Raw genomic sequence first — 25,799 nt, 5'->3', positions numbered from 1 at the left:
AGAGTATCACAGCAAGAAAAAAAGTAATTATGGAAAAAGTGAGTTACGTACAGCTGCCCATCCTTGCGTGTATAGAAACTGACAGACTTGATAGTTGCAACCACAACTACCATACATAATGTGACGGGCACAAAGAGCATGATCACATGCTTGGCCCCATATTTCAGTGTCAGCTCTTCCTCTTCCTCCTCATCTTGCTCCACCACTTGTCGAGGCCTTTGCTGTGGCTGTCCATTAGTTGCTGGAGTAGGATTATTAGATCTCCGGTCACCACTCTCCTGTTGTTGTCTTTCGTTGTTGACATTCTGAAATTAAGAATTCCACATCCGTAAATATTTCCATGTTTTGTGTGTCTCTTGTGTTGTAAATTCTAGAAGTCAATGATCTGGGAGCCCCAAATGCTGTTACAGTGCTGCAGCTATAGCTATGCAGGAAATGGCCTAGAAGGGGAGTGACCACCAAAACCTTGACATATAGGCTACTTTTTTTTGCTGTGAATCAGTTTCTTGGTTGTGGAATTGTCAGCATGGCATTCAGGCTTTCAGTAAGTAACTACTTAAACAGCATCCAGTGTTTTAAAATGCAAAGTAGATAAATCAGAGGTGAAATTCAGTTTCTTTGATCCTGTAAAAAACAGATTTAATTCTATCCGCTCCTCCCAGTCCCACAGTGCTTCTATGGCTCTTGTTCTTTGACCTGCTGCATGCATTTTACCCTTTGTATTTTCATTACAAGAGGCAGGTATGCAGATTGTTTAAACCAGTACGGTGCTTTCTTACAGGAGGTTAAGTAGAAAGGTGGTGGTAATGTGTTTATGGTATTTTGAAGAGTCCCCAAATATGATGCCCTGGTTTGTATATCAACATCAAGTTTCCAAACTTTCATATTATTATTCCCCAATAAGCAAAAGTATAGGTTAAGAACTAACATAGATCACACAAATAAGAAAACGTGTCAAAACTGTGACTCTCTATTTCCGTCTCTAGTGAACAATATAAGTGTGTAATTTAAAAAAGACCTTTATCAAACTTGTTTAATAAAAATGCAACACTTCTGTGATCCAAAGGTTATTTACAATGAACGTTTGGGATTGTTTTATAATAGAATTAATTTTCATAAATAAGTAAAATTATTTTCACATTGATAAATCAAACTATAGAATACTGTCACAGTAGAATAAATTTGGGGGGGGGAACACATTTATATCAAACATTATAAGGACATTTATATCAAACTCTTAAAACTATGCTCAAGGCTACAATTAGAAACTGCTCAAACAAGATTACTCACTGTTGCCTAGAATGTAAGGTCTGTTCAAAGGTGCATTTTAAATGGCAAGGAATCATGTTACAGCTTTTGCACTTTGCTTTAGTATATAGAAAATACAAATCCCTACCTGATTAGCATTAAATAGAACGTAGTTCAGAAAACCTACCTTTAGCAGAAGCAAAGGAATGGATTCTTCAATTTCACTAGCCATTAAGGAACTAAAGCCTTGAAAAAGGTTTGAACTAATCCCATTTATACTTTTTTGTGTATAAGAACACACTATATATATCTTCAAAGTGAATGAGTAACACCAAAGATAAACAGCAACCTTGGCAACTATCAAATTTATAGTTAATATGAAATCCAAAGTAATAATTTTAAAGATGTAAGAACATTGATAGTATTTCTTACATAATCTGTACATTTGTCTATACATTTTCAATCAACGTTACAAGGCATTGCATATGGTTTCAAAATATTAATATACTGACTTTAATATTAGGACTGGTCTCTTGGTTCCTTATCACTCAAGAAATTTGTACAGGAGTTACGACAATTGAGCCCAAAATTTATGTTACGAAGTGAAACATCTGTTAAGTGAGTTGTGCCCCATTTTACAACTTTTCTTGCTGCAGATGTTAAGTGAATCATTATATTTGTTAAGGGAGTAACACGGCTGTTAAATGAATCTGGATTCCCCATTGACTTTGGTTGTCAGGTCACAAAAGGTTGATCACATGACACAGGGACCCTGCAACCGTCATAAATGTGAATCAGTTGCCAAGCTTCTGAATTTTGATCACGTGACCATAGGGATGCTGCGACAGTTTTAAGCATGAAAAAAATGGTCATAAGTCATTTTTTTCATAGCTCTTGTAACTTTGAAAATGAACTGTTGTGAGTCGACGACTACCTGTACAGAGACATCCAAGGTTATGAAGGCAGCTACTATCTAAGTAGATTTTTAAGTACTACGCTTTGGGATGACACAAATTGTCTGTTTACTCTGAACCTGTGCCATATAACATATCAGAACTACAATTTCCCTTGCTGCCCCTTAAGTTTGAAACTCTAATAGCAGCACATCTAACAAGCACCAGATTTGTGATGACCCAGGGTGGGATACAAAATAAACATAGTCACAAAAAACAGGGGAAGCCCCTTTTATTCCTTCACTTTGCTTCCAAGCTCCAAATATCCTTGATCGGAGACAAAAAACTCCCACACAAGCAGTTACAAGGAGGAGGAAATGCCGTTTAAATTATAAAGAGTAAAAAAACAACACAAACCAGGCAAGAGATAAGGGCTTGAAGATGTCCACAGATATCAGAACACACACTGAGAAGGATGCCAAACTCAGAGAGGAACAATAGAGATATTTCCATGCTTTGTCTCCAGCACTCGCCCATACGCATGTCCGTTCTCTTATCCAGTTGTCACAGCTGCAGCCCATGAAGAGGATCAAGGCCCTCTCCTTCCCAGTAAACCACGTCTCTCCCTTATCCTCTCCTCCCTTCGTGCCCTAGGATGGAGAGGAGATGGGCCTGGGTCCTCCCCTGACTGCCCAGCCGGCTTCTGCCCTTCCCCAGCCTCCTCCACAACCCCCGGAGCCACACTTCCACTCCCTGTCGGCTGTTCCTCCTCTCCCTCAGAATCAGTCCACCAGGGACATGACAAGATTGTAGAGACTCATAATGATTTAATTTATTAAATGATTTCATTTATTACAGGAATCACAAATCCAGAATGTGGATGATTATATTGCAGGGAAACAAGACTTCCTAGGAAATAACTTTAAAAACATAAAATTAAAATCTGGTTGTTCAAGGGGGTAGAAGTAGAGTCCTAAACCTTTCTGTGGCATGCCTAAAGCTTAATACTCTCAATACTCCTGAATAACATCTATATGAGATTTTTGGGGAAGATGACCCTTTCAGTGGTGGGTTTCAATCATTTTTTCCTACCGGTTTGGTGTGAGCGTGCGCACTTTGCGCATGCATCCACAGCGTTTGCAACTCACCTTCTGCTGCAAGCCCTGTATGTAAAACAGCTGATGCGCGAAGCAGCTGAGCTTGAAAACCAGGAAATAAAGGTAAGAATAGAGCCGGGGCGGGCGGGCAGGCGGCCCCAGCAGCTGATTGTCGGAACAAACCACTTCGCTCACAGATGATCCTCGGAGCTACCGGTTTGGCCGGAAGAATACCACCACTGGATCCTTTGTAGGGTCAGATATCATCGATCTGTATATCTCAACAATGCTTTTGAGGGTTTTTCCCCCCCCCTGAAAGCTGTTGGATATGGAGGAACAGATTCTGGTTATGGAGGAACAGGCTCAGATGAAACCCTAGTAACTCTCAATGGTTTTGTGTAGGGGTCCCCAACCACCGGGCCGCGGACCAGTACCGGTCCGTGGAACATTTCCTACCGGGCCGCCGGTTTGCTGGGCGCCGCCATCTTGACGAGAAAGTGCTTCCAGGTGATCTTTTCCGGTTGGAAAGCGGCGTTTGGGTGCTGAAAGAATCCTCGCGCCTTAGTTTCATCGAAGGGGGGGCTTCGAACGAAACTAAGGTGCGAGGATTCTTTCAGCACCCAAGGCAAGGCGAGCCGAGCGACTGTCCCGAAAGGAAGCCCATCGACAAAGGTACAAAGGAGGAGTTGAAGGTGGCGGGGAGAAGCGGGGGACGGCTGGCTGGCCGGTCGCTCGGCTTGCCTTGCCTTGTCATGCGTGCTGATGCCGGTACCGGGCCGCGGATCATTTTGTGATGCCGGTACCGGGCCATGGCACAAAAAAGGTTGGGGGCCACTGGTTTTGTGTATTTAGTCCTATTAGTTCTACATGCAAGTTGAAGGGGTCTTTCTAAATTTAGAACTCCTCCTTAAAGAGCAAGTTAATGGTTGTGAACTGGAAAGTTTTTGTATAGGTTCAGCTAGTGGAATGGCCCTCTTTATGGTCACTCATACCTTACTCATGTTGCAAATGGATTACCGCAACATGCTCTACATGGAGCTGGCCAGAAAGCTGGCATCAAAAAAATTACAGCTGATCCAAAGTGAAGCCCAGCGAGCGGTCATGGGGATGCTTCATTATTCCCATGTAGTACTCTTGCTATTGAGACGAACTGGTAGTTAGTTGGATTCCAGGTGCATTTCAAGGTCCTGGATAGCACCTATAAAGCCCTACCAGGCATTCAGGGACTACCTATCTGCTATAGTGGCTGCCTATTCTATTTATTCTGATAGGATTGGTGTAATCTGTATCCTGTCAATTAAAAAGGCCATCTAATGGGACCCTGGAGGTATCTGCCCTATGGAACAGTCCATCCTCCCATCATCCCCGAGGTCTGCATAGCTTTAACCTTACACATTAGGCAATCTTTTAAAAAGTTATTGTTGAAGGCTTGGGGCTAGATTGTTTAGGATGTCCTTTTTAGTCATGAGTGAAGTGAAGATCTGTCTTTCATGGTTTTTCTCCATATCTTGTTTTACTTTGTCATATATTGCCCCTATTGCATTATAGCCTATTCCACCATATTGGTTTTAATTTGTGAAACTGCCCACAGGCCTTTGGGAGTTAAGTGGCCAAAAGAAGGGAAAATCAAATTAAATAATTCTGGTTTCTCACATACATGTTCACTATTACTATTATTGTTCTATTTCTACTTTCTACCATATGCTCCCAATAATCCTGTAAAAAATATGTTTAGAATGAGAGTAATATTAATGAATAGCATTAACTTGCCTGTTCCTTTTCTTATATAAAAGTTGAGAGGTAAAATGAGAAAAGAGTACTTTGGAAAAGGCCACGCTTAAAAGAAATGTTAATGTTTAAAAAATATATTTGAAATAAATTGAAATGAATTGAGAAGATGCTTAGAATAAAAGTAATATCACTTAACAGAATTAATGTGTTTGTTTCTTTTCTTATGTAAAAGTTGAAATGGAGAAGTAATAATAGAATTAAGTTAAAAATGGACAAGACAGAATGTTGAATGTAAAAATGAATATATAATTACTGTCATATTTGCATGTAAAAGTGGTGACTTGGAATTATGTTGTACACCGAAAAGAGCTTTTTTTATGTTGTTTTGGAAAAATTGAATAAAACTTGTTTAAAACAAAAAATAATAATCCTGTAAAAAGCGTTAGGCTAAAAGATGGTGACTGGTCTAAGAACTCCCAGTGAACTTCATAGTTGAATGGATAGTTAAGCCTACATCTCCTCATCAATGCTAGCCCTACAATCTAAGCTTAGCAAGTCACAAAGGGTCCACAGAGAATCCACCTTCCTTATATGTACGCATAGCACAACATAGGAGAGCAAATACAGCAGGACTAGATTCAGCAGTCCATCTGCATTTAAAAGACACAGGCCACTCTTTTAAGTCCATATTTTGGACAGAGAGGATTGCTGGTTTGAAAGAGGGGTCAAAGAGGCCATCTATGTCAAAATTGAACAGACCTCTCCCAACAGAGGGGGAGGGATATGACATCATCTATCTGCAATCTACAACACAGTCCTTTCAACAGTTCTAAGAAGGGACCACACCAATTTGCACCACTCAGGTGACCCTGATGACACATAAACCTCCAGGTGACCTTAATGACCTGCTAAAAGGATGCAAATGACCAGGTGTCTGCAAGGGGTATAAATCCTTCCATTCCCCACCATCCAGTCAGAGCTGAAGAAGCTTCTTGGATGAGAAGCAAAACGCTTTCAAAGAAAAACCAAAAACTCCAGTTGCCCCTTGGAAAAAAAAAAGCACCTTTGGGACAACCATGACCTGCATCTCCATAGACATCTTTGTTACAGTTTAACAGCAAAAAGTAGAAATAAGGAGAAAACCAAGTTAAGGAACAAGTAAGGGGCATTCTGCACACTGGCATACCAAAGAGGGTAATTTTTTAACACACTCTTCCTCTTGCTGCTGTGCTGCTGACCACCAACAGCTGATTGGTGTGCCAATAGCAATGACATGGCTCAATACCTGTTACCAACACTCTGAATAGTGTCCTATTTGCCAAGTCACCATGCAATGCACCCTTAATATGCCACTGATCCTGCTTGTCTACTATGTATAATCCATTCAGTTTACATTTTGGCATGTAATAAAATAATCTCTTACGTACAGTATTGGTCAGCTGATTGTCAGAAGCGTTCTCTTTCAGTTGCCCACGCGGGACCTGTGAAAAATGTGCCGATAGTTCTGCCATTGGGACTGCAGCTGCAGCTGTAAATTTTTTTAAAAAAAGAAAGAAGTTCTGAAAATTTACAATTTATTTGAAGGAACTCAAATGAAAAACTATCTTAGCAGCTCTTTCTAAATCAAAGAAAAGCAATTTGGTGTAGAGATTAATTATGCTTAAGTAACTATTGTCCAGTGATTTCACACTTATCATGGATTTGTGATTGGCAAAACTTTTGAACTATAACATCACTTACAATATATCAAAACTAGCTGGAGAACTATAGGATACTTATGTGAGATGAATTTAAAGTTAACAAACATTCCTGACTATAAATCATAATTAGGCAACAGTGTTGTGCATCAAATCAATAGGATGCAAAGTAGCTCAGAATATGCATTCTTAAATAACTTTGCTGTCTACCCTTGAAGGTTTCTTCCTCCACTCATTTCAACTAGAATAAAAAAAATATTTTCCAAATTGTAAATAAATTTCTCAAGCAGGCTGATCACAAATTCTGGCATCAGAAAGAAATCAAATATGATAGATATATCTCAGAATATAAACATCCATGTATAATAGTGTAACTACTACCACTGTATACTTTGTTGTACAGAAAGAACCCAGTTTTACAAGTAATTTTGAAGAAGGATGGCACGGCAATTAGGAATACAAATAAACAATTACTGTAACTGATATTAGTGAGCTAAGTTGGGTGAAGACAGCTAAGTTCTGTTTTGAAGACTAAACTCAAACAATATTGTGAAGTGACGCAATAACCACTTAGATATGGGCCATGGCCTAATCAATAAAATAAAACTAAAACCTAAAACTAAAAAAAAGTGACACAATGAACTAAAGAGAAAATATTATCTGATACCTAGAGGTGTAGGCAATTATTTTCAACCTGTGAATCAAATAACGGCACCCTATGTAGGGGTTATATACAGCAAGGCCAAAAACACATTTTAGGAGTAGGTAAAGATGAAAATTCCATTTTTTCCCTCCTTGGGTTTGTGCTAAAGGATACTAAAGACTACATTGTTACCAGGACTATGCATTAAATGCAAGTTATTAATTTACTACTGTCAAAATATTTATCAGACACACAATATAACCATACAAATATAAATTAAAATAACGCAATAGCAATTTATCTGTGATTTGCTCTTGCTATGATTAGTTCAAATATTTTTCCAAGCCATAACATGGTTTTTGTAATTTAGCATGTTGTGTTAATCCAAGCACTATATTTTGTAAATAATGCTTAGCCTGATATATGTCAACCCAATTATAATATATTCAATAGTTCAGATAATAGTTAAGTCAAGTTTACAACCCAATAACTTAGTACTGATGAGCAATTGCCATTTTTAAATGTCACCATGCTTATTTTAAATATTTTGTATTTCATCTTGCATTTTGTTCTCCTTTTCCCCCCTCATTCTTTGATTTAAATAAGCCTCTTTACCAACACCAAACATTTCTCACTCTTAAATTGGATTCTGGTCCGCAAAAGAGCCTCTCTTTTTAAAGATGCCATAAAACACGCAGCTATTGTCCTCTTTGAGAAGCCAAAAAAAGTACAGGATAATGCCCTTAAAAACGGGTTTCCCCAAAGCGTGAGGTGCACCTGCCTCAGAAACAAAGACCCTTTTGTTATATTGTTACAATAAATCCCTCTATTTCACGGTATTGCTACCAGACATTCTCTATCGGTTTCATTGTTTATTGACGCTCGTCTTTTAAGGGAGAGGCGTTAAGATTACATCAACGGGAGATGCGAGGGCAAAAAGTTTAGGAAACACCTCACCCCCTCCTCCTCCCCCGCTTTAAAGAAAAGATGAGAGAACTTAAGTCCGACCTAAGTTTAAGGGAGAAAGGGAACCAAGATCCTGATGAATGGGCCTCGGAGCCAAAGGAAATGTATCCTTTTCACTTCCACGACGTGGGAACCAGCCTTCCCATAGACAAAGCTCCTCCATCGGCCACAGTCACATCCCACCCCCATGAGATCGGCTCCAGCCAACGGGCTTCCGCTTTTAACGCAGTTATAGATTCCGGTCCAAGCCTCGCTTTCCCTCCCGGCACAGCCCGCCCGAGCTGCAGGTCCAAGAGCAGGCAACTCCGGCGTAAAAAAAAACCCCTTTCTCCATCCCCGCTTTTTTTCTCCAGGCACTCCGATCCCTAATCAAGGGGCGGGGAAGGGAATCGTTACTCCGGATTTACAAAGGGGTGCAAAAGGGAGGCCACGGCCGCTGGAAGGAAGTTTTGATGGACCGAAGCTGTTCTGCTCCTTTGTAGTTAAGGGGGCGGGTAGGGAGAGACCGAAGGGAAAGAGTCCCGAGGGACACGACCTTCCTCCCCGCACAGGGCCCTCGCCCTCCCCCACGAAAGCCGCCGCTTACCTTTTACCGCCTCGGCGCACAAATCGTCTTTACTTCGGACCGAACCACGGCCAAAAAAAAAAAAAATCCCCCCACCTCCCCTCCCTTTTCGACAGACGCTTCCGGCCCAGGCCTCGCCCCGCCTCCTCTGGACTCTCGGAGGCGGGGCGTCTCCCGCTCCTTGTTTTCTTTGGCAAATCGCGCTTGTCCATCAAAGGAACCGCCTCGCCTCCTCGGCGGCGGACCCTAGCCAGCTGCTGCCGAGGAATTAAGGGAGTTAGCGCGCATGCGTCGGAAGAGTTGCGGCGGCTTTGGCGGTATTCATTCCCAGGGAATGAAAGCATTGGATGGATGTACGCGCCAGGGTAAATTTTAACGCGATTTATTTTGTGTACTTGGAATTGAAGTTTACATACGGTAGCTTGGTGCAGAAATCTAATTTATTATTTTTAGGCTGTTTTCATTGACATTTCTCGAGAGTGACCATTGATCGGTTGCTTCACGCTTTTATTGAGGTTCGAGCTATTTTAAGATGGTTAAGGCTGAGGAAGCGACAGCCACCAAGAGTGCCAGCAATTGAGAAGAAATGAGTACTTTCAAGTTAGGACTACCGAATCCATCATTAAGGATCCTTTTCAGTTGTAGGGCAAGCTTCTAAGAGTATCAGGTGAATTACACTCGGTGTCAACTTAAGTTGAGAGGTGGGTTTAGATCTGAATGTTCATTTGCTGGTTTGTATGGTTGTTTTAATGTAGGGTGTGATACAAAACCATGCAGTGGATTCAGTCTATAGTAACAGTATCTCCTCCCTCTCGGGAATTACACTAATGGTTTTGTGGCTGTTACCATAATCCAGATTTTTCGTTTTTTGTTTGGAATAAACTCAGTTCTCAAACCATGACATCTCAGACAAGTTTTGTTACTTAAACATTACACAGATATTTTCATTTCAAGGAAATGAAGGAAATAGGAACTAATCCCTTAAATCTAATTTAGAACATTACTTTGCCAAACTCTCAGTGGCTGGGTTTGCATGTTGCCCTAACCTAACTAAACAGTCATAGTTTGATTTAAATCATAAAGGCCAGATTCTTGCTCAGCCTGTAAGTTTTCCATACACCAGAATAGTCATTTTTACAGTGCATTAAATCAAAAACAACCATGCCATTAATCTCTATTTACAAAATCCCACGATAACCAGTAGTTTTATGCATAATTCACTCATGCAGTTTTAAAGTCATCAGAAAAACACTTCAGATAATACCAGTTTTGAATGTAATGTATTGGCACTATAACTGTCCAGGAATATGGTTTTAATCTTCAATAGTCTCAAAAATATAGCTTTAATTGCATTCTCTGTGCAGCTGCATTTTTTGGTATTAGCCAAAAAAGCTAATACAATCCTTGGTTGTATAAAAAGAGGTATAGAATCAAAATCACGTAAAGTATTAGTACCTCTTTATAAAGCCTTAGTTAGTAAGGCCACATCTGGAATACTGTATCCAGTTTTGGTCACATTACAAAAAAGATGTTGAGACTTTGGAAAATGTGCAAAGAAGAGCAACTATGATGATGAAAGGCCTGGAGAGTAAAGCATATGAAGAAGGGTTGCAAGATTTCTGAGTTTGGCTAGTTTAGAAAAAAAAAAAAGGGGGAGACAATGATAGCAGTATTCCAGTATTTGAGGAGGGGGAAATTTATTTTCCAAAGCACCAGAAACAACCTAGAATTAAGAAGAAACTTCCCAACAGTGAAGACAATTAACCAGTGGAACAGCTTGCCTTCAGAAGCTGTGGGTGGGGCTTCTGGTTTGAGCTTCTTTGGCGACGGACCGAAAATCCGTGATCGTGCGCGGTTTCAATCCGTGCTCACCGCCGGAGCGCCCCGAGCCAGCTGGCTTCAGGGATAAGCCACCCCGTAGAGATGGTGAAGAGGGGGAAGACCATCAGCAGGGTCAAGGAGAGCCGCATCTCTCCTCCCCAGCTGGCCATTACTCCCTTTCCCGAAGGCGGTTGCAGCGGTGGTTAGAAATGGCCACTTCAGAGAAGAACTCGACTGGAAAAGAAAGTGCAGGAGGAAGATAAGAAGAGAAAGTTTTGGTTGACTGGGTTATATCGAAAAAGCAACAACATAAGGTACTCTGGAATTTAAACTATAAAAATAACATTGTTCCTGAAGAAGATTTTGAAGCGGCGAAGGAGAGAGGAAAGGGAAAGGATTTGGTTTTTTTTCTCCTCCCTTCCTTATACTGACAGCTAAGAGACTTAAGTAAGAAATTGATAAAAATCCACTTTGACATTAATAGGCATTTAAGCTGAAAATAAAATGTCAAAGGGATAATAAAGGATTTTGGATACTTAAAAACTTTTAAAAGCAGGAAAGGAGAGAAAAGAATAAAAAGGGCAGGATCTGGAAAAATGGAGGAGACTGCCTGGAACTAAAAGGAATTTACAGTGAAACTTTAACAAGATTCCTAAAAGATACATTCCAACTGAAACTTTGTAACAAAATAATAGAACCCCAGGAAGAGAAAGTGAAAAAAGAAGCAAGAAGAAACAGCTTTGGATAATTTGGATTACTTGGTGATTTTTGGATTTTTGGCTATTGCATTTAAATGATTAAAATCAATCGGGTGGTTCTTTAAAAGTGTTTAAAATGGCATCACTTCTAGAAGAACTGAAAATGGAACTTAAAAAACAGAAAGAAGATGCACAAGAAGGGAGATGTTCTTTTGGCTTCGTATTTCAATTCCTAGAAATGGAGATCTGGAACTATGAGAAACAACAAGAAATGCTTGTAGAACAAGAACATCTGGACAAAGAAGAAGCCATCTTTAATGACCAAGTAACTTTATGTGGGGGGAAAAAGGAAGGGAGGGAAAGAGAGTGAAAAGTTTAAGATTTCAAAAAACAACCCCCCCCCCCAAAAAAGAATAGTTTGAAAAATAATTACAATATTAGAAAGCAACAGAAGAGGGGATTACAGAAGAGAGAATTAGAAATAGAGAGACAAGGGGGTAAAAGGGGGAGGGAGAAGAAAAGGAAAAGAAGTTACAAAAGACAGAAACAAGATATAGAGAAACAGGGAAAGGGTATAAGGATTGAAAGTACAAGCCTGTTCAGAGATAATGGGTGAAAATTCAGGCATGATATTCCCCTCAGAAAAAAAAATCGGGGCCGGCCAAAAGAGACCGCGCCCCGCGCGCCAAGAAATCGCCCGCCCGCCGCGCGCTCCCGCCGCTGCTGCGCTCCCGCCCGCCCCTTGCACCGCCCGCGCCCGCCCGCCCCTCGCCCCGCCCGCCGCTCGCCCCGACCACCGCTCGCCCGCCTCGCACCGACCACCGTGCGCGCCCGCCTCTCGCACCGACCGCCACATGCGCCCGCCACTCGCCCGGGCTCCGCTCGCACCGCCCGGGCAATTCCGAAAAAAATCGGAATTCCGATTTTAATCGGAAAAATATCATGCCTGAAATTTAATTGAAAAAGGGATTCTGCAAAGGTGCATAAGATAGTATTGTTATATTAGAAATATAAATTTTAGAAAATATGATGACTAAAATGATGGATAAAATATTTATTGTAATATAGTGGAATGTTTGTTAATAAATGAAAGTGAATGAGAGAATGAAATTAGGAAAAGATGGGAACATTTTAATTATTACTAATAATTAAAGTATAAGCGAGGAGAAATATGGAAAAAAAAGAATTATGGAAAGTTTATAAGTGTTCACAAGGAAGGATGATATTCAATTGAAAAGAAAAAGTTAAGATTTTAATGAATATTAACGATAGAATTGAATTGGAATGGAATGTTTTATTTACATATATATATAATTTTTTTAAGGATATAGTGTGTATTTTAAGAATGTACCAAGCAGAATTCGATTGGAAGTTATGTATTATATTGAATGTTATAATCTTAAAGGTATAAATTGAAGTTTAAATAAGAATTGAATGGTTAAAATCAAAAGATATAAAGGTGTCATACTCCAATTAGTAACTACAGGGGAAAATTTGTTTAATGCGAAAAGATAATATGAACTTGAAACAGGACAGACAAAAGTACAAATATAATGATTTGAATTGAGATATGAGATAATTAAAAATAAAGTTGAGAAAATCAGAGGGGAAAAACTATGTAGAAAATGTTAAACAATAATAAGACATGGAATAGAACACAAAGATGAACATGAAATTGAGTTTGTGTCTGTATGAAGAAGTGATAACCTGTGATCATGCTACTCTCAAAAAAAGATGTTTTATTTGTATTGGTTTTTTTTCTTGTGAAAACCCAAATAAAATTTATATTAAAAAGAAAAAGAAGCTGTGGGTGGGTACTTCATCACTACAGGTTTTTAAGAGACTGGACAGTCACTTGTCTGAAATGGTCTCCTGCTTGAGCAGTGGGCTGGATTCGAAGACCTCCAAGGTCCCTTTCAGCTCTATTCTGATTGATTGCTGTTAATCTGTACTTCCAACGTTTTGTCTAGATTTGTCATCAAATCAAATCACATCAACCTTTATTGTCGGGGCACAACATGTGTACAATGAGATTGGCTGTCATCTCTCAAATAGTAATTGTCATGGGTTACAGTTACCACCTCTCTAAATTTTTGAGCCTAGGAAGATAAGTTTGTTACTACTTCAGCTTCTCCATCTATTTTCTTTGGCAAGGAGGCACTGGTATTGTCCAAGAATGTTAGCTTTTAAAATAAATATACCTTTATGTATATCTTTGGGGGGGGGGAGAAAAGCATGAGCTTATTTCCTAATTTATACCTATGGGGTCATGAAGAGTTAGACACAATTTTATGAACAGACAAAATAAATCAATGGGGTTTTTTTGGGGGGGGGAGGGGAAAGGGGGGGGGAAGACTGCCATACTTGACATACATATCTGTGACCCTAGTCGGATTTTAGATTTTATTAATGCAAATATCAATTGACTAGTTAATAACCAACCACTATAAGCAAATGCCTCCTCAGAAGTTTGTTTAGACAATATATTTAATTTCAATCAGAGTCTTATCAGAAGGAGCAATGCTGATGAACCATTTAGAATAAACCACCAGCAGAATTATAACTTGCAATGTCTGAGCTTCATTTTTACCCTTTAAAATGTATTGTGTCTTTATTGAAACAGTGAGTCAACATTCAGTCCTTGTTGGAATTCTTTTAAAAGTTTTAGATATAATGGAACAATTTAGCTGCAGTGACTTCAAATGTTTCTTACATTTGTAGATCAATTCTGCACACCAGGTTAGAGGTGTTTTGATCTAGTCCTCTTTATAGATCTGCTTGAATTCAATATTTTTGTGCTGTCTTGTATAAACTGTTTAGATTGTACCGTATTTCAATTGAATTAAATTTTGTTATGTTCCATATCCTACATTTGTTTTAGGTTCCATTTATGAACTGGTACTCTGATTTCCTGTAGCAGTTGCACGGGCCAAAATGCCCTTTTCTCTCTGGGTCTTGAACCTGCAAAGCAGCGTATCATTTTTCTCCCCCTCATGCTTCATAGATGGATTTGATGACAATATTTTGGTTCTTTTTAATGAAAACATTTCTCATCAATGCCAAATAATGTCCACTGTTCCTTTGTTGGTCCACAAAACACTATTCTGATAGCTTGACACGGTGTCAGTTAATGCAAGTGTGGCCTGTGTCAGAATTCTTAAGACTTGCAATAGTAGAAATAGTATTGAAAGTCATAAGGCATTTCCATTTTCTCCACTGGAACACTAACATTTACTGCGGATCGCTGGAGGCCAAAATATTTGGCAACAGTTTTATAACTCTTTCCAGATCTCAACCTTTTCTGAGATCCAGAAAACTCTCGTTTGGGGTATGATCCACTTTCATAAGGTTGTGTTGTGAACAGCAGACTCTGATGGTGGCAAGATACGTAGTTTAAAGCAAATTGTGGAAGACACCCCCCCCCCCCCAAAAAAAACCCTGTACTACACTGCCATCTCATTGATTCCGACATTTAATTCAACACACAATCTTAAGAAAGCTCATATCCTAAGGCTTTATGAGGTTTTTTTCCAACAAAGATAATGAATGTTGATTCAGTAAATACCTGCTATTTATCCAAAGTTTATTACAGGCTTAGATAAAACTTTGATCAGATTGTATGTGATGGTACTGCAAAATTGTGTTCTAAAGATCAGTTCTAAAGAATTTACAAACCTTCTCTAATACCAGTATGTAGGCTCCATGTCTGAGTTTGAGTTTAGCAGCTAACTAGGGATCAGGGCCAGTTAACTTAGATAAGAAAACTCCATGAAATAACAGGGGGATAAGCTAGCGAGAAAAGGTAAAAAAAACAAAAAAACACTTTCCAGATGGCACTACTGTTGGAGTTCTCCCATGACTATGTCCAGTAGTTTATTAGATATAAATCTTTAAAAGATTAAAACTAATTTTAGAAGGATCAGTTTGCAGCTAAATCACGATCCAATATGTTTGGGTTTGACAAATTGGCAAAATCTGAGATTAGTATATACTGCAATATGAGCACATCAACTAATCACTTATATTCCCTTCCTCCCATAACTGAAATAGAAATATCGATATTATCTTAAACCTGAGTAATCAAAATCCAGATCAAATATATACATTTTTAATATTGGAAATATTTACACAATGAAACTTTTATAGGATCCCATTAAGAACAAGTTTTCAGATGCAAGAATTCAGTAAAATGGGATCACAGTTATACCTTCTGAGTAAGTGATCTGTATTTCTTCAGGTAAAGAGATATCAGAAGAGTTATTTTTTAAGACAAGTTGTTGCTTCCTGGAAAGGGTTTGTCCTGCAATCAAGAAGCCTATGGCATACAGTTCTTTTTTTACTTGTGAGATTTTTAAAAATGCAGTTTACAGTACATTGTTATTTATACCACATCAGCATATGTATAAAACCCATAGAGTAAGATGGTAGGAAATGGTGCCCTCTACAAATCTGACAGACATTTTACAGTACAAAAAAGAATAGTCACAGCTGACTTGATGGCTTACGTAAAACATTTTTTCATCTTTTAACATGTTATGATCTAACATTGTAAATTGTTCTGCTCAAATTACACCTTTATATCATTGCTTTCCACAAAGTATCCGAAACTGGCCTCTATTTCCAGTTTTAAGTAATAAAAATTAAGATGTCATGTTTCTATTAGAAGGGCTAGAAGTAATTATAACTGTGTGGTATTTGTCCTAATTAAAACAATGATGACAAAACTAAGTATGAGACGTTGTGATATAGTTAAAATGAAAGTCCTGAGTTTATGCAAGTCCACCATTTGTTTTTTCTACAGGACAGGCCATCTAAAATATTACAAAGCCCAATAAGTGAACAAGTTCACATCCATGCAGGTGAAAATTGTCATCCAGCAAAATGACTCCCATCCATTTTTGGAATTTTAAACTTTATTCTATTTTAAAAATGGAGGGAAAGAGACTGGTGCATTTACATAAAGTTCAATTATTTCCATATGTAATAAGTGGAGATGTTTTCTAAAACATGAGTGTCTTCAATATTTACAAGAAGCAGTCTAGAAGATGAAGGTCAAAGACTGTATACAGCAGCTGTAGTTTATAAATCATACCTGTTACTTTATCTGGCCTGTGAAAACCACCAATGTAGGATTTGGAGAATTACAATCAAGGAAGCAGAGAAATGGAACAAAGATAGCCTCAATGAAACAGAGGATGAAAAAAATTCACATTTTCTACATTTAAAAAATACAGGTCTCACAAATGTCTCTGAACACAGAGAAACTTCAAAGTTCTTCAGTTATGTGAAACAAAAATTGAAATGAAACCATAAAAAGAAGTCTTTATTTTACCAGACCGATCTTTTTGGCTTCTGTTTCATATATTAATAACCTCCACATTTTGACTATAAAAACTTCTGCTTCTTCATCTAGCACCTGTAGGAGAAAGAGAAAATTTCCAATTTAGGGCATGATTGTTTCTATTATTACTCCAGATTCATTTTGTAAAAGCAGCAATTTTGTTTTCTGATAAAGTATTACCCAAGTTTACACTGGTAAATTCTTGCTTTTACTCACCATAGCAACATCATCCAGGATGCTTTGTGGTGAACTATGAGCCATAACCTGAAAGAGAGATACATAGAAATTGTATTCACATTTTAAACAGTTTGAAAAATGGAAGCACATGAGACTTGGAAATGTTATTAGTATAACAGACAAACTCAAGGTAACAAATGATCTTAAATCTTTTTCAAGTCTTATTTTTGATTTCAAGTAAAATGTTTTTCTCCAGATGCACTCTAGCAAATATTCCACACTGAGTATGACAGACAAAATGCTTATTATTAAATGTAATTTTTAACAGGCATTTCAATGTTTATTAATGTATTCTTGACTTTTACTTCTGACATTGGAACAATCAGGCTCAGTGGATCCTTAATTTAAATTCTTTCTATAATATTTATTATTAGTACTTGTGTGTATAACTTCAGTGGCATTTGATACCAAGTAATTTTTAGATATGCATTACCCATATAACTAGGCTAAGCATTTACATGTTTGCATACCAATATCGCAAACATGTAGGCTTTGAGATCATAGAGTCCATTCCTTGGTCAATGCAGGAATCCAAATTAAAGTATCCTCAATACTTTACAAGTCCAACATCTATTTGACCACCTTCAGTGAAAGGAAACTCACAATTCTTCTGGATAGTTTGTTTGTCAAGCTATTTTTACCATTTGATACGGTATTTGCATTATTTTAAGTATAATTACTGATAAATATTTGGAGATTTCATTCAAATGTCAGCTTTCAGATGTGCAGTGCAGCCAACACTGGAGAACACATTCTGAAACACGCCCTGTGGTAGGCAAGCTGGTTAGTCAAACAGACTATCCTGGAAGCTGCTGAAGGGAGGCTGTAATCAGTACCAGTCTTGCCCTTCCCTCTCCTGCCATCACAGCTGCTCTTGATTTTGTCCCTCTTTCCTCTTCTGCTTCTGCCTGCAGAACTCCATTTTGGTCAACACCCAAAACAGGCACGCTTTAGTTCAGGCACAGACTAACTGAGAACAGCCATTCTATATACACAGAAGATTCATATACAGAAACACACAACTTCACATGTATAAAAAAGTAAGCTTACCTTTGAGCAAACAAAATCAACTAATGTAGCTTCTTCTTCACCAATATATTCTATTATTTTCTTGTTGATCCATGGTCTAATTCGCCTTTCCATTAATGTCTAGAATAAACACAAGTGGTTTTTTAAAAATATTTTTCTGTACCACGAGTTACTTTTATCCTTTTTTGAGAGTCATACATACACTAATAGACTTTTAAATGGAATATGATCTTCAAATAGGAATGCAATCTTTAATTTAAACTTTAAATTAAAATGTATGTTCTTTCCTGTCAAGATGTCTGCCCTCTGGAATGGTCCTCCCAGAGATCTGAATGGCTCTCACTCTGGGAATGTTCAGGGAACTACTTAAAACCTAATCATTCTCCCAGGCTTGAGAAAAATTGAGGATAGAACCCCTGTTGGATGGGTTTTTTTTGGTTTATATGTCTATCTTCCAGCCACATACCGTATATACTCGAGTATAAGTCGACCTGAATATAAGCCGAGGCACCTAATTTTACACAAAAACTGGGAAAACTTATTGACTCGAGTATAAGCCGAGGGTGGGAAATGCAGCAGCTACTGGTAAATTTCAAAAATAAAAATAATTAATTTGGGAAACGATCTCACTATCATGAAAGGTTTAATTGATTCACTAACCCAAAAGAAGATGATGATGACGACAGCGGGAGGCAGGAGTCACTCTCTTCCCCCCTCGGAGGCCCCCTGAGTCAGGAGTCACTACTGCCGGCGCGGCCCCAGTCCCGCTGCCTCGGGAAGGGAAAGGCAAAGCGCTTTTGCCTTTCCCTTCCCGGCTGGGGCTGTTGGGAGTCGCTGCCGCCGAGCGCCCCAGTCCCGCCGCCTCGGGAAGGGAAAGGCAAAGCGCTTTTTCCTTTCCCTTCCCGGCTGGGGCTGTTGGGAGTCGCTGCCGCCGGAGGCCGCGACTCCACACCATTTTTTTTCAGAGGGAATCTGACTCGAGTATAAGCCGAGGGGATTTTTCAGCACAAAAATGGGCTGAAAAACTAGGCTTATACTCGAGTATATACAGTAGTATTTTTCTCTTTTTTATATTGTTCTACTTTTAAATTTTATTTATTACATGTATTATATGCTGCTATAATAAAAAATGAGTCAGTGACTCACATAGGAAAAAAAAAGCTATATTTAACAGACTCACACAGATATGAAGTCATCAGGAGGTATCCAACTATTGACAGTGCTTCCTGGTTTGTATATTGTGAAACCCTGATTCACTGCATCTTGGTGCAATGGATCAAGATTCACAAGATTATAATATGGTTCATAACATTTCTAGGTAATATCATGTGCACTGATGATGTTACCTAGTTTGGGTAATGAAACGCTTGCAAGTAAGCAGCCAAACACAGAGAGCACCAAGGACCCCTCATTTTTTACCCTGTATTCTGGAAAGAGAGTATGACGCTCCTTTGGTGACATCAAATGTTTGCTTTGAGATATTGGCCCAAATGAGAGATGACAAACTCTTATACTGAGCTCTTGAATATTAGATTAATGGGGAGGGGGATGTTGGTCAAAATACTCACTGAATCCACAATAGACCAGTCAAGAGGATAAGCAAATAGCTCTGGTTTGGCTGTAGGAATTTTTTCAATCAAACTCTTAATGTGCTTGCGCTTCTCTTCAGTATTCACGCTGCCTTTGGAGGAACTTTTGTCTTCATCGCCATAATCTAGAGGCACCAGTTTCCTTTTTCGGGGCATGTCATCACTGTCTTCATCTTCAAATTTATTGAAGACACTGTCAACGGTGAGTTTTTTTCTTTTCACAGCATTAGGCTGGTTGGGACTATTGCAGGCACCTACAGTAACATAAAGAAAAATATTTATCTCTCACGTAATACAAATTCCTCTCAGGATTTTGTCAGAATCAAGGTAAAGATGGCATAATTAAAAGCAAAAGGACGTGGATATTTTTTTTTAACAAAGGGGAAGCCGAATTTGTGAAGAAGCCAGTTATTGCAATACTTGGGTGAAGCTTTTCTTCCCATTTTTAGAAAGATGCCAAGCTGTGAAAACAAAAATCTTACCCAATTTGAGGCTCAGTCCTATTTTAGGCCTGTATTCCTCTGGCTGCTGCTGATCAGGAGAGTTTTCATGTGGGATGATGATGCCACAGGGAGATTCGTCCCCAGGAGTATTGGGAGTTGCGTTGCCACTTGCTGATGAAACAGATGGAGCTGAACTGATGGGTCGCAGCGTTGGCTTAAGGCAAGGTTTTTGCTCTGGCTCTTCCTCTTCTTCTTCAGGTTCTTCCCGCTTTTCTTCCTTTTCTTGCTTTTCCTCCTCCTCCTCCTCCGATTCTGGTTCTTGTTTGGTCTGTGGCTGCCGACGTCTTTCAGCTTCTTGTTCCATCTATAGAATATAAATGCAAGAGAATGATTTTAAAAAGTAACAAGAAGACAGGAAAGGCCTTTTCCTTTACCAGTTACAATGGAAAAGAAGCAGCAGCTGATCTGTTAACATCAGCACCATGGTTTCTCTATTTTCTCAGTCTCCCCTATTGTGATACATTTAGAGAAATTGAGTAGCCATTATTATTATTAACAAAAGGGTGAAAGTCAGTGCCACCCTTCAAAAAAATTATCTCAAGCCAAGGCAGGTAATCAGTATAGCAGTGATTCAAGTATATGCTCCTTCCCACTACAGATGCAAAGGACATGGACTACACTTGCAAATCCTTTGCTAAGGCAACTTCTCCACCAAAAAAAGGACATCAATTACTGAAGACTGAAAGGCTAAAACTAGAAATAAAATCAAGGATTGGAAATGTTGTAAATGAAACAGAAATCAAGCTAATAAGGTTATGATAAGAAACCTCAATGTTACACTATTACAATGCTTTGTTTTTGTTTATTTATATTTCCTATTTCTAAACCGCATATCTCCCTCAGAAAGAGGCACTGTAATATTACTCTTACTATATTACACAATATTCAATATGTACTGATGATGTTGCCTAGTTTGGGCAATGAAACATCTGTAAGAAAACAAGCAAGCTCAGAGAGCGCTCATCTCAACCCTGAGCTACAAATATTCTCTTCTATCAGTTTCAATATTAACAGCAAATATCTTGTTCAATATTGCAAAAGACAACTCTAAACACATGAACTACACAGGCAACATCAAAGTCGGATTAACCATATAAAACATGTCAAAGATGGAAAAGTTACGTTCAGTCAGCAAAATGAAAACCTGGTGCTGACCAGAGGTGCTCATATCATGAACTCCTTGAAAAAATAGTAACTTTCAATAATTAAATTAGAAGATAAGACACCCCCCGCCCGGAAAGATATGCAGATTTGTCAGAAATATATGGAGAACAGATCAAGAAAGATTTCAAAATTGCTAAGACAGGTCACTGAACAATCCTAATTTGGACTGGCAACTCTACTGCTAAGAAGTCGCTAAGTGGAAAATCACATGATTATGACTATGCCTTATGGGTTGAAAGAGACTACTCAGTTTCATGCTTTTAGCTTTTGTTTGCCTCTTAACTGTCTGCAGAGATTCTCAGTCATCCAGGCCATAGTTGTCTCAAAGGTGCTTTTTCAAAAGGCAACTGGACTGTTTTTTCCTTGAGGAAGAATGAAATATTTCATTTTTATACACAATATCTCCTTTGTTTGACCCTTTCCTGCTGCCAGTGCAACCACATTGCTATTGATGGGTACAAAGAGCAAATGGCTTACTCTCTTGAAATCCCTTCCCCGCCAATCTCTCTGCTCTGCTGAGAGGATGGGAAGGCGGGTCAGCTTGAATGGTCTAATCCAGGGCTGTCAAACTCGCGGCCTGTGAGCCAGATGTATTACACGCTGGCCACGGCCCCTCCCAGTTTAGCAAAGGGGAAGAGTCCCAATATGTCACGTGATGTTGCCACGATGACACGAGTTTGATACCCCTGGTCTAATCTATAGAGCACTTTGAAAATCAAAGTGATTTTGTACATATCACTTTGTACATCCCAACAAGCATGAGGTATATATGCAGTGTACCAACATACTATTGTCTACAAATATATGGAATCCAACATGTATTCTTAATTCAAAAGACTTTCTTACCCTTTGTAACTCTGCATCAGGATCTGGATGTCCTTCTGCAAGAAGACGTTGCCTGATTTCTTCTAATTCTTCCTTTTCTCTCTTTCGATCCCGTTCATCCGCTTCCATTTCCTTTTCTCTGTCTCGCAATCGCTTCTGCAGAGCGCTTCCCCTGAAACATACAGCACATTCATTTTGATTTACAAATTCATGCAATTCCAACCACCTCCATTAATATTTCTCAAAAGAAGAATGCATCTAACTCCTCTATTCAGAATCTGGATTAAGAGGGCTGTTTGATCAGGTCAAAAAGTTTACTTATTCAAGCATTATGTGCCCTGGTTTATATAGTTTATGGCAGTGTACTAATCAATTATATTTTACTTCACATAATGTAGTCAAATGTTGGCTTAGTGTAAAATGTAAATCTGGTGATTGACATATAGTGATGAAGCAGAAAATTTCCCAAATGAAACTTTGAGGAGACAGCAACAGTTATTTAACAATCTCTGATTTTGAAGGCAGTATATAGCTGTGAAGACAATGATGCTGAATCTTTCATTATAAAATTTCATCTTTAATCTCTACAGGTAGTCCTTGAGTGATGATGGCAATTGGGATTGGAATTTCTGTTGCTAAACAATATGGTCTCTGCCGGCCTTGCTACCCTGAGCTCGCTGGCCCTGTTATCCTCACCACCCTGTAGCTCTTGCCTTTAGCTGACTTTTACTCTCTTCTTCCTGCTGCAGCTGAGGCAGAAGCCTTTCAAAAAGACAAGGGACAAATGTGTCCTCAGGAAGAAGGTCTGGCATGGCCAGCAGCTGCCTAGCAAAGGGCTAGTCCAAGGGTTGTGCAATGGGGATCGGGGAGAGTATGAGGGATATGTGAGGGTGGTGCAGCAAAGCCCAGGGAAGGTGCACAAGGGAGGTGCAGTGAGACTTGGGGTGCATGGGATGCCTGAGGCCAGTGTGGCACAAGCTGGGGCTGGGGGAAACTGTACAGTTTGGGGAAACTTACCTCAGTAACTTGCAACTTTCCCTTTGGGCATCCCCTTGACTTTCTAGGGAAGCCAGTAGGGAAAGTGGCAAATGGCAATCACATGACTGTGGGGTATAAACCGATCTTAAGTGTGAGCCAGTTGCCAAGTGCCAAGATCACAATCATATGACCACGGTAGTGGTGGGGTGTACAGAACTCCAAGGACTAATCATAACCACAATTTGTTCGGCTTCATCATAACTTTGAAGAGTCTTTGGATGAATGATGGTAAGTCAAAATCTACCTTTATCTGTAATTTTGAAGGAATTATTTCTTTCTACAGGTACTCCCCGACTTATGACCAAAGTTACAATGAACTTTAAAAAAAACATCCTCAAAGTTATGATTGCCCCACTCACTGTGGTCACATTAATGACTGCAGTGACTCACTTTATGACCATTGTAAAAACTGTCATAAAATCAAATTTGGTCACATGGTGCCTTGACTTACAACTGCAACAACTTACAACTAAAATTCCAACTTCAATTGATTACACTAAAATCAGTTAAGATTATACTGACATCAAATTAAACAATTATACCTTTTTAAAAGGCTGATTAGTGGCAAGAGAAACAAATGCATTTAAAGATTGTTATAAATCTATTAAATAATATACCCATTTTCAAATGGAACAGCAAAACCTATAGTATTTCAGGGACAATTCACCATTAGGTCCCTTGATTTACCAATACAAACTAATGAGGATAATAGTCCTCATTAACTTACCTGTAATATTTGGGATCATCTCTGTCATCATCATAATCTTCTAGAAATTCTTTAAGGCGTTTAGCTTCTTTTGCCTATGAAAAGTGAATACATTGTTTCCTTAGTACCTGATTACTTCTAATGATTGATACTTTTTTGTGTATCAACATGATAAATTCCACAAAAATTCACCATCTACATCTATAGCCTTATGTTACCACAGGGGTCCCCAACCACCGGGCCCCGGACCAGTACCGGTCTGTGGAACATTTTCTACCAGGCCGCCAGTTTGCTGGGTGCCGCCATCTTGTTTCGATGAGAAAGTGCTTCCAGGTGAGCTTTTCCGGTTGGAAAGCGGCGTTTGGGTCCTGAAGGAATCCTCGCGCCTTAGTTTCATCGAGGGGGGGGGGGTGTTGGCTTCGAACGAAACTAAGGCGCGAGGATTCTTTCAGCACCCAAGGCAAGGCGAGCCGAGCGACCGTCCCGAAGCCCATCGACAAAGGTACAAAGGAGGAGTTGAAGGTGGCGGGGAGAAGTGGGGGACAGCTGGCTGGCCGGTCGCTCGGCTTGCCTTGCCTTGTCATGCGTGCTGATGCCGGTACCGGGCCGTGGATCATTTTGTGATGCCGGTACCGGGCCGTGGCACAAAAAAGGTTGGGGGCCACTGTGTTACCAGATTTATGGTAACAAATTATTTTTGTAGGTATAGGCCCGTGATGGCGAACCTATGGCACGCCTGCCGGAAATGGCATGCAGAGCCATCTCTCCGGGTACACCAGCCATTGCCTGCTGCTCTCCTTTCTGGCATATGTGCCAGAAACCGGAAGATCAGGTGGACAGCGCACATGCAATGTGCTGGAAACTGGAAGCTCAGCTTTCTGGTGTGCACTGGGGAGTTGCTCTACCGGTTTCCGATGCTCCCCTGAGTGCACACTCCCGTTTTGGCACTTGGTGCCAAAAAGGTTTCTCAACACTGGTTATAGGCCAACAGAAAAAAATAATGCTTTCACCTTTAACATGTTATTTAGAAAGATTATTTTAGATACCTATTAAAAATAAAAAGGAATACTACACATTTTTCTTAGGATAAAGTCAAAGATACAACACAGTAAGGATTCTACAGAATACTTTCTCAAATTTTAAATGAACCATAAGGGACAGCAAGAATGAGGAAAAAATGCAAGTGGAAGCTATCTATGTAATACCTTTAATCTTAAACTGATCAAATAGAAAACGTTTTTTGGACTAATCAGATTATATGCAATCACTGCAAAAGACGACAAAGGTATAAGGCTGCCTTCTTCAGCCTGGCATTCTTCAGCTATGTAAGACAATAGCTGGATTATAATCAGCCTCTATAGGCAATGATTATCCTCGCTGCAGTTAATGGGAACTCTCATCCAGCATATCTAGAGAGGATTAAGTTGGGAAAGGATAGATTAAAGCAATACTCAGGTGCAAACTAAAATGATCCACATTCTTTTGTTCTCTAGAACAGGGGTCGGCAACCTTTTGGACCTCAGGGACCACTAAACTCATACTTTTAAATCCCGAGGACCACTAATACAAATGTTTTTAAAAAGCTAATATATTTAATATAATTTTTTTATGATACACACACACACACACACACACAGAGAGAGAGAGAGAGAGAGAGAGACAGACAGACCAGGGGAGGAAAGGAGGTAAAACAAAACTCACTCTTTCACTGAGACCTACAAAACACCAATCTACTGCATTCCAGGAGTTCTTCGAAATTACCAAACGCTCCCACTTGCAGTTCTCACACCTCCCAGCTCTCCGAGGGACCCCAGAGGCAGGTCTCTGAGATGCACACGCCAACCAGCTCCCACATACGGTGGCAGGGTGGCGGCAACAACAGTCCCCTCTCCCAGCACCTGCTGTCAGCTGTTCCCCATTAGTTCTCTAGCTTTGAATTGCTCCTGCCTCTTTCCTTCCCCCTCCCCCTCACATGCAGGCAGGCAAGGGAGACGGAGCTCTCAGCTCT

At 39.5% G+C, this 25,799-nt stretch overlaps 2 protein-coding genes and 1 long non-coding RNA gene across 12 annotated transcripts in view; 1 reads left to right on the top strand and 2 right to left on the bottom strand.

Annotated features, from left to right (window-relative positions):
• Positions 1 to 9,133, bottom strand: part of PSEN1 (presenilin 1) — a 31,360-nt gene extending 22,227 nt beyond the window's left edge. The window contains exons 1-3 of one of the 3 annotated variants that reach the window (XM_026671083.2): positions 8,862 to 9,133; positions 6,397 to 6,497; positions 52 to 305 (exon numbers count right to left, since the gene is read on the bottom strand). In XM_026671083.2, coding sequence (XP_026526868.1) covers positions 52 to 305; positions 6,397 to 6,480 — 338 coding nt within the window. In that variant the 5' untranslated portion in view covers positions 6,481 to 6,497; positions 8,862 to 9,133. Of the gene's footprint in view, positions 1 to 51; positions 306 to 1,435; positions 1,543 to 6,396; positions 6,498 to 8,317; positions 8,760 to 8,861 lie in introns of those variants that run through there. The other 2 variants (XM_026671082.2, XM_087951630.1) reach the window with 2 other exon arrangements.
• On the top strand, positions 9,038 to 20,198 carry LOC148133389 (uncharacterized). Its single transcript, XR_015746731.1, has 3 exons — positions 9,038 to 9,205; positions 19,636 to 19,757; positions 20,005 to 20,198. It is a non-coding gene; the product is annotated as an uncharacterized LOC148133389 (long non-coding RNA).
• RBM25 (RNA binding motif protein 25) overlaps positions 15,439 to 25,799 on the bottom strand; it is a 32,562-nt gene continuing 22,201 nt past the window's right edge. For all 8 annotated transcript variants that reach the window (XM_087951625.1, XM_087951627.1, XM_026671084.2 and 5 more), the window contains 7 exons: positions 23,813 to 23,886; positions 22,069 to 22,219; positions 20,038 to 20,362; positions 19,535 to 19,809; positions 17,988 to 18,086; positions 16,917 to 16,964; positions 15,439 to 16,775 (listed from right to left, as the gene is read on the bottom strand). In XM_087951625.1, the coding sequence (XP_087807751.1) occupies positions 16,683 to 16,775; positions 16,917 to 16,964; positions 17,988 to 18,086; positions 19,535 to 19,809; positions 20,038 to 20,362; positions 22,069 to 22,219; positions 23,813 to 23,886 (1,065 nt within the window). In that variant the 3' untranslated portion in view covers positions 15,439 to 16,682. The remainder of the gene's footprint in view (positions 16,776 to 16,916; positions 16,965 to 17,987; positions 18,087 to 19,534; positions 19,810 to 20,037; positions 20,363 to 22,068; positions 22,220 to 23,812; positions 23,887 to 25,799) is intronic.

Source organism: Notechis scutatus, chromosome 1, assembly GCF_049901735.1.
Source record: "Notechis scutatus isolate UNSWTSFEM ecotype Mainland chromosome 1, rNotScu1.2, whole genome shotgun sequence".
NCBI classification, from domain to species: domain Eukaryota; kingdom Metazoa; phylum Chordata; class Lepidosauria; order Squamata; family Elapidae; genus Notechis; species Notechis scutatus.
This window is presented reverse-complemented; position numbering and strand designations above follow the sequence as displayed.